The following is a 14,914-nucleotide window of genomic DNA, read 5'->3' as shown; positions in this document are numbered from 1 at the left end:
CAGAAAGCACTTCGGCTGATCCTCCACCGTCCGCGCACAGAGCAAACCAGCGGCACGGCACGGCACAGCACGGCGCGTGCGCGGTGCTGCTGCGGAGAGAGTTGCGTTGCGGATACCTGCTGTCCTTTTCCTTTTTTTTTTTTCTTTTCTTTTTTTTACTTCAAACAGCTCGTCTTGTCCCACATATCAACGAACTGTTTCCAGAACCTGCTCGCTGAGTAGGAGGGCAGCAAGGAGAAGAGAAAGCGAGAGAAAGGGGGAGGAGGAAGGAGGAGGAGGAGGAGGGGAGGAGGGGAGGAGGAAAGAGGTCGCTGTGGTCCCTCTCCTTTCCCGGACTGAATCTCCCAGAGAGAAGATGCTGAGAATAGCCGCCGTGTTGGCTGCAGTGGCTGTGGGGCTGAGCGCCGCTCGCGCCAAAGGTACGGTAGGTGAAGGGCAGCGCGCGCCGTGTGCGCAGCGCGAGCGCGCAAAGACACGGGATTGGTGTGGGGATGCAGGAAAACGTCCCCCTGACACAGATAACTCATTGCTGATTGCTGGTTACTCTATCTTTGTTGTGGAAGCCTGATGTTTCCTCAGTGAGAAGAGTCTTCTCTGACTTCTCCAGGTCTTGCACAGCCTCTCGCGCACCTGAAGCTGCTGGTTGTGTCTTCTCCGGCATCAGTTGTAGGCTACTGTACAGCGACTCAGTGGTTAGAGATAAAAAGCTTAAGGTGACCTTTTTTTTTGTTGCTGTTATAATAAAGCAGATGAGGATGATTTCCAGCAACCTGAAATATTTGTTTCTGCTCAGATTTCCTGCAGCGTTTACCCAAAACTGTTAGAAAGGGGACTGAATGTGAGAAAAATGCCATCAAACAGCTTGAGAAGCCTGCAGCACTTTCCTGTTGTTTCTGTTTGTGACTGACAGTTGGCGTAATGCTGGAGGAAACAGAAACAAATGATGCGTGAAGCAAGTTTGATGATGCACGTTGAGCCAAGAAGTGGCAAATAGTTGCGTTCGGGTCAGATGGTGGGTATAGTTTCCTCACCTTGAGGGAAAGTTCTTGTTTGAAAGCAGGAGAAAATCACTCCCAAAGCTTGAAATGTAAAGACAGAAATATCTTTGACAGTGAGTGCAGACCTTCCACTGGCACCCAAACTGATCTTACAGATGTAGATTGGAACCTGCATCATGAATCCAAACATTCACCTTCACTTTCATGTAAACATCTGAAGCCGCATGAATCATGCACATCAGTTTAATCCCATTTCAGGCAGCAATTAGTTCCTACATATTTCAGTTAGTTTCCAAATGATCCCATCCTGATGTCACGAATGTGTGTCACACTGTTTTTTTTTTTTTTTTTTTTTGCTTTGTCGCTGAACTAATTTTAGTCTCCCAGTATCCCTGCTGCAGCGGGACTGCTCAATTCTCCAGCGAGGACGGCGTGTGCCGTAGGTAAGGTGGTAAATGCGGCAACAGGTTCGTGCTAATCAACTCCCTGTAGGCCCCGGCTGGCTTTTCCACGGTGAAATAACAAGGTGACACCTGTCAGTTTCGTCTGGCAGCCGAGAGACACTATAGCTGTGATAAGCTGTTCATCCTGCTTGCTTCCTGACACAGCATGGAGCCACCCTGTCGGTGGCTGCAGCTGCAATCTTTGCTGTGTGTGTGTGTGTGTGTGTGTGGAAAGAAAACATATGCTAATAACCGTGCTGCAGGCTGTGACCTGGTCCAGAGGTCAAGGTTTGGCCTGATGTGCACTTGCAAACAGCAGTGGGATGAGTTTCACCTGCTGTCCATAGGGATGAATGGGCGAAGAGACATTGTGTTGCCAGTTTGGAAAGAGAGGAGAGTTTCATTTTGAGTAGATTATTTTTCTTCCCATCATGAACTTGCCTGTGAAGTAAACAAGTAAGTGGTGAGTCATTGGAGGTGGAAAAACCAAGCAGGCCATGCTTCTAATTGATTCCCCGGAGATGCTGTGCGGAGCACTTGAAATCAGGGGGAAAACAAGAGTGTGTTGTCTCCGGACTGTCTGCTGTCTGGTGCTTAAATGGCCTTTGCCACATTTCTTCAGATTCCCGACACAGTCCTCAGTAACAGGAGCCATTTCAAATTATGTTTCCCATGTCAAACCTATGAATTTTGTCCCTCCCCGCCACCCATTTCAGTTTTTAAGTAACAGCTGAAATGACGCTTTCAAGTCATGAGTGGAAGAAAAATCTGCCTGTTTAGCTGCAAAATGCAAAGCTGCTTTCCAGATAACTTTGAAATACAGATACTCCTGTTTTGTTGCAGAAAAGCACGGATGTGCAAGTTCCTTTAATCACCGTCATCCTGGAGTCCTCACTGAGCGTGCATGTGTGTGTGTGTGTGTGTGTGAGTCCTGTTATATGTGTTTCTCCTGAGCATGTGTTGGAAATAATCAGAGCTTGAAGCGTTAACATCCCTGTGTGTGTGTGTGTGAGAGAGAGGGAGAGAGTGGGCTTGCTTGTGCATGTGCGGGGAGAGTGATAGAGTGCAGCCAGCATGTTGACAGCCGCCAAATATGCAGAAACGGGTGTGGAAGTGATGTGATTTACAAAGGAATTATTGCATTCACAGATACATGCTGAGGCTCAAACGATTTCCCCGGGACCGACCGTGTCGCCGAGCGACAGGGAGAATCTTCTGGCAGCGAAGCAGAAAGAGCTGTGGAGTTGTTGCCCGTGCCGCTCCGACTCCTGCTTTTGTGTAATTCCAAGTAATATGAACTCTGAATTTAAATAGCTCATTACCAACACTGTATTTTAATTCAGCTGCCCACTGTGTGACTCTGTTGGTGGAACCTTTTTGCTGCTTTATTATATCCAGATAAACACACTTTACATGCTGCCTCTTAGCACACACACACACACACAGACACACACACATGCAGGCAGGATGTAATATTCAGCCTCTGGAGAAGCCGTCTTGGTAACCAGCCATGGCAACTCCGATGTGTCCAAGTGAAGTTGCAGGATGGATCGAGGCAGGTTTTGCAATTAATCCCTCTGTAGATGGGGTTGTGTGTGTGTTGCATGGCGTGTGTGTGGCAGTTGTTTAGTGAGTATGTCGGAGGTATAAAGGAAAGACAAGGCGATAGTCGTTTCAGGTTCCCATTAGCAAATAAAAAAAGGGTGACAAAAAAAAACAAAAAACAAAAAAAAAAAGCCAGGACAGATTTATGTCCCCTCTCTGTACGGAGGAAGTGCATTATGGGAGCAGTCCATAAATCCTCCACGGAGGCTGTGGCACAAATCCCGTCTGGCTCGCTGCGGCCCGGCTCGGCTGCACGAAGGAACAGCACAGATTTATTTACAAACACTTGCTTTCTCTTCCTTTTTCAAAGCCCTTCGCGCAGCATGCCTTTCAGAGGAAGGAAGGCTTAGCGGCCCGCTGTGATGAGGGAGAGTGCCAGACTACTGACCCCCCCCCCCCCCCCCCCCCCCCATGTATCGACAACCACCAGAGACAAAAGATGGAGTCAGAGTGGATAAGTTGAAGGAGGGCATGGAGGTTTCTTGTAATCCCACAAGCACTGACTCAAGATCTGCTGCAGATCAGGCAACACCAGAATAACAGTGCAGCTAAACTTAACTCTTCAGTGAAGCAGTTTTACTGGTATCAAATCTTTTCTGCTTAATTCTAAAGTCTGGGATGAGCGTAGCAACATGGAAACAACAACTGGACATTACCACATCCTTCTGAGGTGGCCAGATTGTCTCTTCTATTTCAGTCATTGCTGTTCAGAGTGTGTGAACATGGAGCTCAGTAGCTGATTGAAGTGAATGCAGGGCGTAGGTGTCTCTTTTTTCTCATCCTCTTCTTCTTTTTTGTTGTTTGGTTCCTTTGAGTGGTCACAGCTGACCACACTTGGTAACAAGTATGGAGGCTGCCAAGGCCCATTGATTTATCCTACAGACAGAGATGGAGCATTTGATCAGAGACAAGGCCAAAGCAGTTTTTTTTTCCTCCTCAGGATTAAGTTTGAATTTCAAGTGTTCTTTTAGATGCAAGAAGGAAGGAGGTCGAAGCCAGATCAGGAGAGTTGAGACTTAAACTGGAAAAATAAGAGCGTCATAAAAACACAGCTATCGCACGATCCATGCAGCAAAAATCTACTTCTTTATTATCAAATGACCGATTCACAAATAGTGACTGAAATTAGTTGCGAGGTGTTTCGTGATTTCTAACTAAAATAATGCTGAGTAAGAAATTCCAGAGGAATTGTAAAATTTTGTGAAACAGTCACTAACAAAGCTGTTAGTCATGTTGTCCTCACATATCAACTTTAACTTATTTGGAAAATGTAAACAAATATCCAATTTAATATCATCAGCTCCCCGAGAGGCAAACCAGAACAGAGAGTTAGATCCACTATAAATGCAGCTGCTCATGGAGGGTCTACGTTCAGCGGATTTGCTTCTGAATAAAAGAGGCATCCACTTAATGCTTCATCTCGCAGAGCGAAAAATGAATCGTGGCTTCTGCTTCAGAGAATCATTGATCAACAAAAGATGACGTTTCTTATTGCAACAGGGAAAAAGGCAAATCTGGGGAAATGTTAGTGCATAAAGGCTGAGACAGGAGTCACTGCTGGAAAGCCTTGATCTTTGAGACCTTTGACTGCCAGACAATCGTTCTGTCAGTGTCAGGATAATCACGTGGGCTCAAGTACCCTGGAAAGCCTGATCTGTTTAGGCCTATTTATGTTCTCATATGTACGGAAATGGGGACATACGTTTAACATGTCCACCTTCGTACTTCCAAACATATTTTAATGTTGTTGTTGCTACGTCGGTGCCCTGTGATGGACTAATGAGCTGTCTAGGGTGTACCCTACCTTTCACCCAAAGACTGCCGGGATAAGCTCCAGTTTCCCCGCGACCCTATATTGGACTAGGAAAATGAATGAATGAATGCTAATTCAGTTTATCCACTAGGGGGCAGTGTTGAGTTCAGCATTCGCTTCTGTGTTTTGACACCGGTTGACAGCAGTAATGCACCATTATAATGCTGTTCACAACTGTCTTTCAGTTTTTCAGTTCAGCTTCTTCCGTTTTACTTTGTTGGCTTTAGATTTGGCAAATTGTTCCTCCTCTTCTTCTCTGCTTTGTTCCTTAAGCTGGTTGTGTGTCAGTTGTACAACTCAACGTGGCCTCCACTAATATTTCTCCATTTTCTGCATCAAGTAATGGATAGCTGAGCTCTGTGAAAACCAACCAAATTAAGTGCGTAACAAAACTGTCCATTCATCTGCCGATTCATCTTCTAAGTCAAGCACAAATGGGCCTTTAGTGAACCAAGTCTGCTGCTGCATCCAGCAATGTAACCTTGAACTGTAAAGTGCAACGTTATGATGGATCAGCTCTGGGAAGAAATGCTGTTAACTTCCCAGGATGCAACTTTGCTCAGAAATACAACAGACACATGTTTTGTGGAGCTGCACAGTTTAAGATCTGAATGATTGAAGTGACTTGAACGGTGCAGGAGTAGTAGCATGACAAAATTTGGCGGAATAATATATAATAATAACTAGAAAATCACTCTTCTTGTAGAAAAGCAAATGTGAATGCCCTTTAATGCTGAATGATTGATATGCAATTGCATTATCATTCGGAGAGGAAGCACAGCTATCCAACTTGATTTATTATGGCGCCACATTGGGATTCAAACCCATGAACATCTGAACAAGAGCCTGTTCTTTTAACCACTACACCAGCATAGTTCTCTGATGCATCTTGCAGAAGGGTATAAATCTTTTACCATTGAAATGGTATAAACTCCATGCAGCGTGCATCAGCAGAAGAGCTTAAGATTTTAAGGACTTTATTGTTCAACATGAGCAACATTGTTTCATTTGAAGCATTGTTACAAGAAGTATTTTAAATAGAAGTGTCACACAGTTTATTTTCTTATTTGAAAAATACACTTTGTATTGGGTTTTCAACGTTCATAAACACAATGCTTATTTAGGGAAAGGTTCAAAGGCAGTCTCCGTGGATGACTTGCGTTTTCTGTGATGGTAATACGGAGTCCCAGGTGTTTCTGACAGACATAAGCCACCATCATGTGACATCTACCTGTCAGGTAAGTAATTATGTCAGCAACAATCACGCCGACTGATTTGGAAGTGAAATTGCACCTGGACATGATTTCCTCTTGCAAAGCTCTAGAAACAACAGTAAGCCAGAGTAACTTGGATATAAGACAACTAGATGCATTTATGGCAATTTTTGAGTGTGTTTTTGGCATCACACGCTTTATTTTCTAGTTCAATACTTGTTTTACACAAAGTTTCAAACAAACGAATAACTCAAATAGCAATGTCTTTGTTTCATATTACAAAACTCTCCAACGTTTTAGCTTTTACATTAAATCATTCAGACATTGCTTAGTCCAGTTCAGGGTTGCAGAGAAGCTGGAGTCTTTCCCAGCAACTGGTTTTTACATACAAAAAAAAACTTGTTAGATAAACATGACAAAATCATGGAAAATATTTCCACCTCAATAAAATACCTAAATTTAGCAAATTAGGATTGTGATGACTAAACAACATTAGCAGCCAAAAGTTTGGACACACTTTTCCATTGGATCAAACAGAAAAGTGTCCAAACCACTGACTGGTGCTGTAAATACTAACTATATCCATAAGAGTGGATGTAACCTATGTGGCAAAGGTCTATGCTGATCATCTTGTCCCATTTGAACCTGCATATATAAATCAGTTGTGCTGATGCAATAACCAAGTTAATCACGTTGACTCCAGCTGGTGTCCCGTCTGAAAGAAAAACAGAGCAAACTGGATTTGTTAGAATAAAACTGAACTCTACACCAGGAAGGCAACAGTCACGTAGCAACTGCTTGAAAATACGCTCCTGTGAAAATTCAATAAGCAGACAGCTGAAAACTTCAAAGGCTAACAGCCTGAGCATTATCTCACGTCTGCAAAACAGCGGTAAAAAATTAGAGCCCGCTGTTTCAGTGTGCCCCCCCCACTTAATATTTTATGATGTTCAACTTCAACATAGAAAGAAGATTCCTTTGTGAAAAAACACGTCTATAAAAGCTCTGACAGACACCCTGGTAGAAAGCAGGTGGTGGTGGATTCTGACCAGCAGCCACTGAAGCTCAAGCACACGTTTCCCAGTTGACTGATGTTACGCATCCAAATGGAAAGCTTTCTGATGACTAAAACACAAATCAAAGCTGGGTACCAAGGTGTGTGCAGAACATGGTCCTGCCAGCTGACTGCACAGCACAAACATCTGGAAATGGCTGCTCTTTGCCAGCAACACACGCTTGACCTCAGGTAGTGATTTTCCACTTAAATTTAATTTGCTATACGAATATGCTGCTGATGGACTGGTTTCTTCTTGTTAACCTGCTACGTTTACAGGCCAGACTCAGGACATACTCATAAATATACATTATCTGGCCACAAATTAAAAACTTCTCTGTTTATTTTTCTAATTTATGTTCCTATCTGTGGTCTGTTGACCCCCTTCCAGAATATCATAAAGGCAATATGATTGAAAGCATTATCATCTCAGAAAATCTTCAGAAAATCTGGTTTCTGTTCATCAGTTAATTATTTTGTCATTATGGTTGGTGTTGCCATCCCGCCCCCTTCTTTCTGCTTTCTGATTAGAATTTTTGTCATCTATTTGCTTATTTTATATGTTTATGGATTTTGCATGTATCTGTATTCACTTGGCTATTTTAAGAAATTATTAATAAGAAGAAAAATCCTACTGAGGATCAGCGCCTCCTCCCCTCCTCTGTTCTGGAGTCAGAAGGAATTTACAAACCTAACCCTTCAGAATGATACCATTTATAAAGATTAAGAGTATAAAGTTTCTACATGTTATGCTAAAACTATGTTTCAAACTTCACGAACTCCAGAATGTGGTTTGATGTAACAGGAAGTCATGCTTTTATTGCTGCTGCATTAAAACATCCGTGGAAATGGTCGGTGTTGCTAAATGTGCTGTAGAATCTCTGTCTTCTTTTAGCTCTGTCTGACCGTATTGTGCATAAATCCAATGATAAGATAGTTGGTGACTTTCAGCTCACACTGACTTTCAAGTAATAACGCCCTTATGCCGTCTCCACAGCTGCATGTTGAAGTGTTTGTGTGGGTATGGACCGTTGCTACACTGTCACTCTTAATCTCCACTTGTTCTTGATGATCAGTTCTGTAAAGTTGTTAAAAGTGTTTCGCCACACTCGGATTTGCTCTAGAGCTCTCCTGGTTATTCAAGAGGTTCCTCCTGCCACCTTCTTCAACTCCATTCATTCCTTTTTCCAATCACTTAGCTCCAGTTCACTCTCACAAGCAGACTTTCTTCTATTTTTCAGCCCAGGGTGATGACAGACACACACACACACACACACACACACACACTGGTGAGCAGTAAGACTGAAAGAAAGCACCTGACCTGCTGGTCTGGCTGACCTCTGAGGAAATGATCACAGAGAGAAGATGGAGAGAATTACAGGATGCGGGAGTGGAGGGTCGGAGAGAAAGTTGCAGATCTTTGTATTTGTGACTCGTAAATCTTCACATTTGACAAGTGGAGCACTCTGAGTGGAGTGCAGACTTTTTGAGTGGATGAGGCGGCAGAGTGAGAGTGGCTGAGCAACTTGGCAGCACCTCTCCTTTGATTTGTGACATTTACTTTGTGTGATGCTTTCATCCATCCAGCTGTTCCCAAACCAAACATTACTTCAGCAGGCTGCCATGTCTACCTGCCACCGGAAGGAAGAGCTGTCAGCGACCGCTGCTCTCAATTCACTCATGCTCTGAGAAAGTAACTTGCAATTTCACAGTGAACTTTTGTGGCTTGAACAAACAAGAGGGATTGTGTTCAGCAATGAGCTTTGGAGGTTGTCTTTAGGCAGATTTTGCCGCTGTTGAGCCATCTGCCTGTGTTCCCCCTGCTAATACCCAAACAGCCCCTTTTATCTGCTCAAACGGATTTTGACGGCATCATATGATCAACAATATTCTACAAACTTTCACCAACATGGTTTGGTTTTCACCATCCTCGTAAAAATGAGCTCATAATTTGTTTATGCAAATAAATGCGCAAGCTGTAGTGGCCGTGTGAGGGACTGCACATGCATGTGCAGTAATAACACCACTTAAAGCACATATGGCAGATTAGAGCCCCCCCCCCAAATCAGTATGAAGAAGAAAATGATAAGAACTATTGTTGAATTAAAAATACACTTATAAATACAAAATTTGTGTGTGAAAGAGAAAGTGCTTATTCATAATTACCCTTAACGCTTTAATGGGCCCTTGTTGAAATACATTGAAATTTCTATTTACAACCATAAAATAAAGAAAACATACAATAGTTATTCAGTAAAACTTTTTTCCCCAAAATGTTAACACTGAAGATTGATTCTGAAGAAGTAGCTGGGATGTAGCTTCATTTTTCATGATCGGTGTGCAGAACTTTGGGTGATTTCATGGATAAGCTTGGAGATGCATTTTGCACGTCCAATGAAGCATGTGAATATGGTAATTTATCAAATAAAGAGATAAATTCATGCCATTTACATGCGAGATGCTGTTGCTGCGCTCCTTGCTAGGAGGCACCATTTTTGGTACAACACCATCTCCCTCTCATTACATCACCTGTCTTGTGATTTTACATGCAGAAGTAAAATACTTACAGAAACTATTCCAAAAGCCCAAATTGTGTATTTATAAGTGTTTTTATTCAACATCAGTTCCTACAATATTTTAACCTGCAATATGCTCTTTACAGTAACTTTCTACCTTTAAAGGTGCATTGTGTGAGAATTACTGACATCTAGAGGTGAAGATTGGCATAACGACAGCATCAGACCAGGCCGTGTTTTCATCAGGGAGTGGACGCAAAGCCCTCAGGTGCCGTGATGACAGCATTACAGTGGCTTTTAAAATGTTACCTATCAAAAGTGCTCTGACACCTATAAAACCAAGTTGATACTGTGGTTTTAAAGCTCACACACAGTTGTTTGTCCATTCAGAGACTCCATAGTAAAAATGGTGACACAAATATGGCAACTTGCATGTATGCATGCAGATGATAGAAATAGCTCATTCTAGAAGTTACTTTAGTGAAATGTTTAGATATTTAGATGTATGTATGTTAGCTGTTGATGATTTTTTAATGAGTTTATGTGCATGCATCTTCTTTGTCTTCTGTGTGTTCTTTTATGGACTTGAATCCGTTTTAATTAAAAAAAAAAAAAAAATTATTATAGATACCAACAGAGACACAGGGTTTTTAGATATGTTCAATTTCTTTGTCATTCAGTTTGTTACATGGTTCACCTTTAAAACTTTTCTTTTGAGTCATTTTGACGACTCGCTGACTTTTATCATGCATGCTCCTGTAGCCTTTGTTACTCTGCAGCGTCATGAGGCTGAGAAGCTACACTGTGCAACCTTTTTTCACTTTACGGCTCTGCATCACTGGCCAGGAACTAGACGACAACGTACTGTACATGTTTTAAACATGTACTGTGGCTGACTCAGGAAAGAAATCAAGATAACTTGATAAAGTCAACATCAGGCTGACTTTCTGGCTTGAAAGAAGAGACGGAAACAGATGAGAAAATCTGTCGAAATTCATTAGTGTTGCTTTAAAGGTGGAGTATGTAAGATTAATATTTCAGAATAAATCAACTAAAAAATAACTACAATCATAATTAGATTTTTTTTTTAAACATGTAGGTTCCAGTCTGTCCATATTTGGTGCGTTATTAAATTACAAGTTTAATTAATGACAAAGACCCTTCTTGAATCTTTTCTGACCAGTAAAAAAAAAATTATTTTCTTCCCACCAGTAGGGAGAGTATTAGTCCATTTATTGCAGAGCGACTCTGAGCTGCAGCTCACAAGCGATTCCTGCCCTCATTGGAGCTGGCAAGGAGGAGGGGTGAGAGGTGAGTTTTGCTCATTACTACCAACCTGTGGTCGTTTGTGGAGGTAGCAGTTTTGTGGTTTTGCTCACGACCTGATGTTTGCCACCTGGTGGTGGAAAGAATCACCCTGAAATCTTACATAATCTGCCTTTAACAATGAGGTTGACATGTCTAACCCTAAACCCAAGCAGGAAGTGACTCGTTGACTTGATTTGCAACCAAACCAACATGCAGATGTTGGTAAAGGCAAGGCTCGTGTTATAAAACGAGCATGTCTTCGCTTTTACAGAGAGCATCACACAGGTAGTGAGAAGGCTAAAAAAAATGAAACAAAAAGCCAAACAGCTCTATGGCAGAGTCTTCCACCTTGTCCTGGTTCTGTTGCGAACCTGCACTGCTGGAGCTGCAGAGAGGACTCGCTCGCTGCCTGTTTTCAGTTCAACTCCGCATCAGCGTTAGTCTGCACACATAGCTGCATCCGAACCATCAGAACCATCAGCACAATGTGTTTGCTCATGGTTTGCAAGGTTAATGATCATGCGCAGGTCGTGGGCTGCTCGTGCACACATAATAATCTCCCAGCGATTGTTATTTTCCTCACGAGTCCCTTCAACTCCAACACACACATATGCAGGACATAAGCGTGGGATTTTGTTCCTGTGACGATAGTGTTAAATGCTCATTTGCTTGCATGTCTGTTTCCTTTCTTTGCTCAGTTTCAATTAATCTGTCCATTTCCCCATGAAGGCAACAGTTGTCGTTCCAGATGCTAGCCATTTCCAGCCTCAGCAGAAACTGGCAGAGTTAACCTATAAAATCAAACCATGCATGTATGCACACTAACACGTTTTTTCTGTGGACACACTCACACACACACATCCTGCAAAGATAAGATAAAAAATGTTCCTTCCAAAGCTGTAGCTGTGCTCAGAGCTTTGTGGCATGAGGAGGAGGTCAGTGATAAAAGGCATGGTATTCCGGACTGGCTGCTGGGAGGTTTGTCAGTGCCCCTGGTGTTCGTCCAGCCTGCCAGCAGATGCTGCGGAGGCTGTCACCCCACTGCGCTGGTTGTGAAGATGAGGTCTAAATATTTTAGAAGTGCTGCTACTTTCTCTTCATATTCAGCAAAATGAGGATGATTAGTCATTTCAAAGGGCTGGAAAAGATGAAGCCAAACATTTCATTTCATTTAGCTTCTTATCAAGGCGCTGAAAAAAAAGCAGCTGATGTAACTCAGGTTGCTGGAAAGGCTTGCCGTTGCATGACAGCTGGTGAAGGTGTAGAAACCGGCGCTATCCTTGGTCCTGACGACATGACAGAGCTATCCGTTGCACTGAACGGAAATCAAGTCAGCGCTGGCATGATGTGGCCTGGATTTTGTCTCTCCGCATGCTCATGTCTCCATGTGAGCGGGAGTTTGCATTAAGGTGAGGCTTTTTGGAGGGATGGAGACATGTGAGAACACTCCAGGGACTCGGCAGCCTGTCACGGCTGCGATAAGGCTGAATGCTGATGGATGAGTGGCAGATGGATGGCTGAAAATGGCCGGGACATGTTGGGCATCTCAATGATCATGTAAAGGAGCACCTTTTTTTTTTTTTTCTTTTTTAGCCATTAAAACTTTGAAAAGTGACGTTACTTAGCAATTTAGGATTGAGTGTAATTTTGATAATTTAGATATACCTGAAACTGATTTAAGCCTTTTATATGAAAAGCTTTAGTTCTTGTTTTTGTGGCTGCAAACACAAGAAGATGTAAATGGACTTGTACTGATAATGTGCTTTTCTACTCATGCAGACCACTCAAAGTGCTTTACATTACTTGTCACATTCACACGCACACTCATATCCCAATAGGCACATTGGAGGGCAGCTTGGGGTTCAGTGTCTTACTCCAGGGCACTTTGGCATTTTAGTCAGGGGAAGCCAAGAATTGATCTCCCAACTTTCCAGTTAGAAGGAGGACTGCTCTTCCTCCTGAGCTACACCCGCCCTGATTTGTGCACGTTGCTAAATATTACCTGTTGCATTGATGTGTTTCTCTGAAGTGGACCGTCATGAGGTTTATCACGACTTGCACAAATGACGATAATAGTCGTCATTGTGTCAGACTTACTTCAGGTCAAGGTGTGTGTGTATGTGTGTGTCCTGTAGCATTGGGTTTCAGAGCCAAGAACCACAAAGCATCTAAAAATAAAGTGTTCCAGCAGCATGAGGCTCGTTGGCCAATGGCCAGGGATGCTCACATTCAGGCCATATTTCCCAGAGATCCAGGCACAATGATCCATGATTCCCAGTGCTTTGTGACGTGTTTATGGGGAGGTGTGTGTACTGGGTGTGTGTGTGTGTGTGTGGACACATATGAAAGGCCAAAGCTCAATAGTTGAAATATATCCATGTCAGGTAAAGACTTTGTTTCATGACATCTGTGGTGGATCGTTTTCTCTGTAAAAACAAATGAATGCACACAGGCGCGCACACACACACACACACACACACACACAGACCTGTTCCTGGAGATGTGGAACAGGTGTGACCGTCTTCATGAAGACGGCCTGCCAAGGGTGCAGTCATTTGTTTTCCTTGGCTGTAACTGGGCCACCGATACACACAGACTCCTACACAAGGTGCACCCCAGTTTCCTGCGGCTCCAAAACTGCATGTTCAAATGTGTGTTTACGTGTCTTGGTCAAATCCTGGGGGACATGAACTCTCTGCCGGCTTCTTTCGGTTTTTAATGGGACGCTCAGGGCCTCATTTGTTCCTGGGTGTCTTGGGAGAAATCATGGTGGGGAATAAAAAAACAATAAAAGAGGCGGGAGAGGGAGCAGTGTCACCGTCACACTGTAGGTGCAGCTTTAGCTCATAGCTGCGTCCTGCAGCTGTTCCGGTCCTGCAGACATCAGCCTGGTTGTAGCAGGTGTTACCAGGAGGAGGATCTGGGTCACTGTGCTCCTCCTCCTCCTCCCATTGCTCTGCATCCTTTTAAGCCCTCCTTGTTTATCTTCTGTTCCATTGCCTCCATCTTATCTTCATCCATGTCGGTTTCTTTGTCTGTCTTTGTCTAATCTGGGAGTCGATGATATCAGAAATTCAGCCGCTCTGCTTTTTGTTTTATGCTCCTTCATTCTGCAGTCCTCGTCTTCCTCTGTACTCCTGCTGGGTCTTTGCTGGTGTAGCATTAGCGTGGAGGTAATTACCGACGGCGAGGCTTAGCCGGAGCTTATCACACTGTTCTCTCCTTCCCCCAGGAGCCGTCTCCCCTTTCTCTTTCTCATTGAGTTTCTCCTTTTTTCTCCCCCACAAGGACCCCATGGTGAGTCTCCTTTTGGAAGGGCATTGGGTTAAGGACATTCAAAAGCGCAAATTTTAATCCAACTTCTGCTTCCATTTTGGCCTCAGAGGGCCTTTTGTTGACTTATGTTGAGCTGTGTTTTATCAAGGCCAAACATCCCCTGAAGAGGCTGAGAAAGTGACACTAGACGTAGAAAATAACATACGCAAACATGCTGGCATTTTTGGATAACATTTTCATTAACCTTGTTTATTTTTAGGACATATTAACATGATGCAACACTACTGTGCATGCACCGTCCTTGTATCATACTTATGAAACCTGCAGATTTACGCTTCTAAAATATTTTAAAAGCATTACATCAGTGTCTCTCCAAAGTCTCCCAAGCTCTGCTTGTCACTTGGATCCACTGCAGGCTGACTTTGTTGCTCTTATACACTACTCACAAAAAGTTATGGACATTTGGCTTTTGGGTGAAATTTCACAACAAGCCTAAAATGCATTCAAACCTGTACAGGTGAACTTAATGTGATCTTCTCTAAGCTTTTAAATGCACATGTCCAACTGTTAAATGTTTCAATAAATTTTGCACAAGTTGCTGTTCTCTAACAAGGAGCTTAACGGCAAAAATCAAGGCAGGTGTGTGATCCTTGAATTGACCAGTAAATGTCCTGGTTCAATTAGAGC

At 43.1% G+C, this 14,914-nt stretch overlaps 1 protein-coding gene across 1 annotated transcript in view; it reads left to right on the top strand.

Annotated features, from left to right (window-relative positions):
• Positions 1–355: 355 nt before the first annotated feature.
• Positions 356–14,914, top strand: part of LOC306760935 (calsyntenin-2-like) — a gene marked incomplete at both ends in the record, with an annotated part of 361,417 nt that continues 346,858 nt past the window's right edge. Inside the window, one exon of the mRNA XM_079246988.1 lies at positions 356–419. Coding sequence (XP_079103114.1) covers positions 356–419 — 64 coding nt within the window. The remainder of the gene's footprint in view (positions 420–14,914) is intronic.

Source organism: Telmatherina bonti, assembly GCF_933228915.1.
Source record: "Telmatherina bonti genome assembly, chromosome: 9".
Taxonomy (NCBI): Eukaryota; Metazoa; Chordata; class Actinopteri; order Atheriniformes; family Telmatherinidae; genus Telmatherina; species Telmatherina bonti.
The sequence above is the reverse complement of the archived record's forward strand: the minus strand, read 5'-3'. Positions and strand labels throughout refer to the sequence as shown.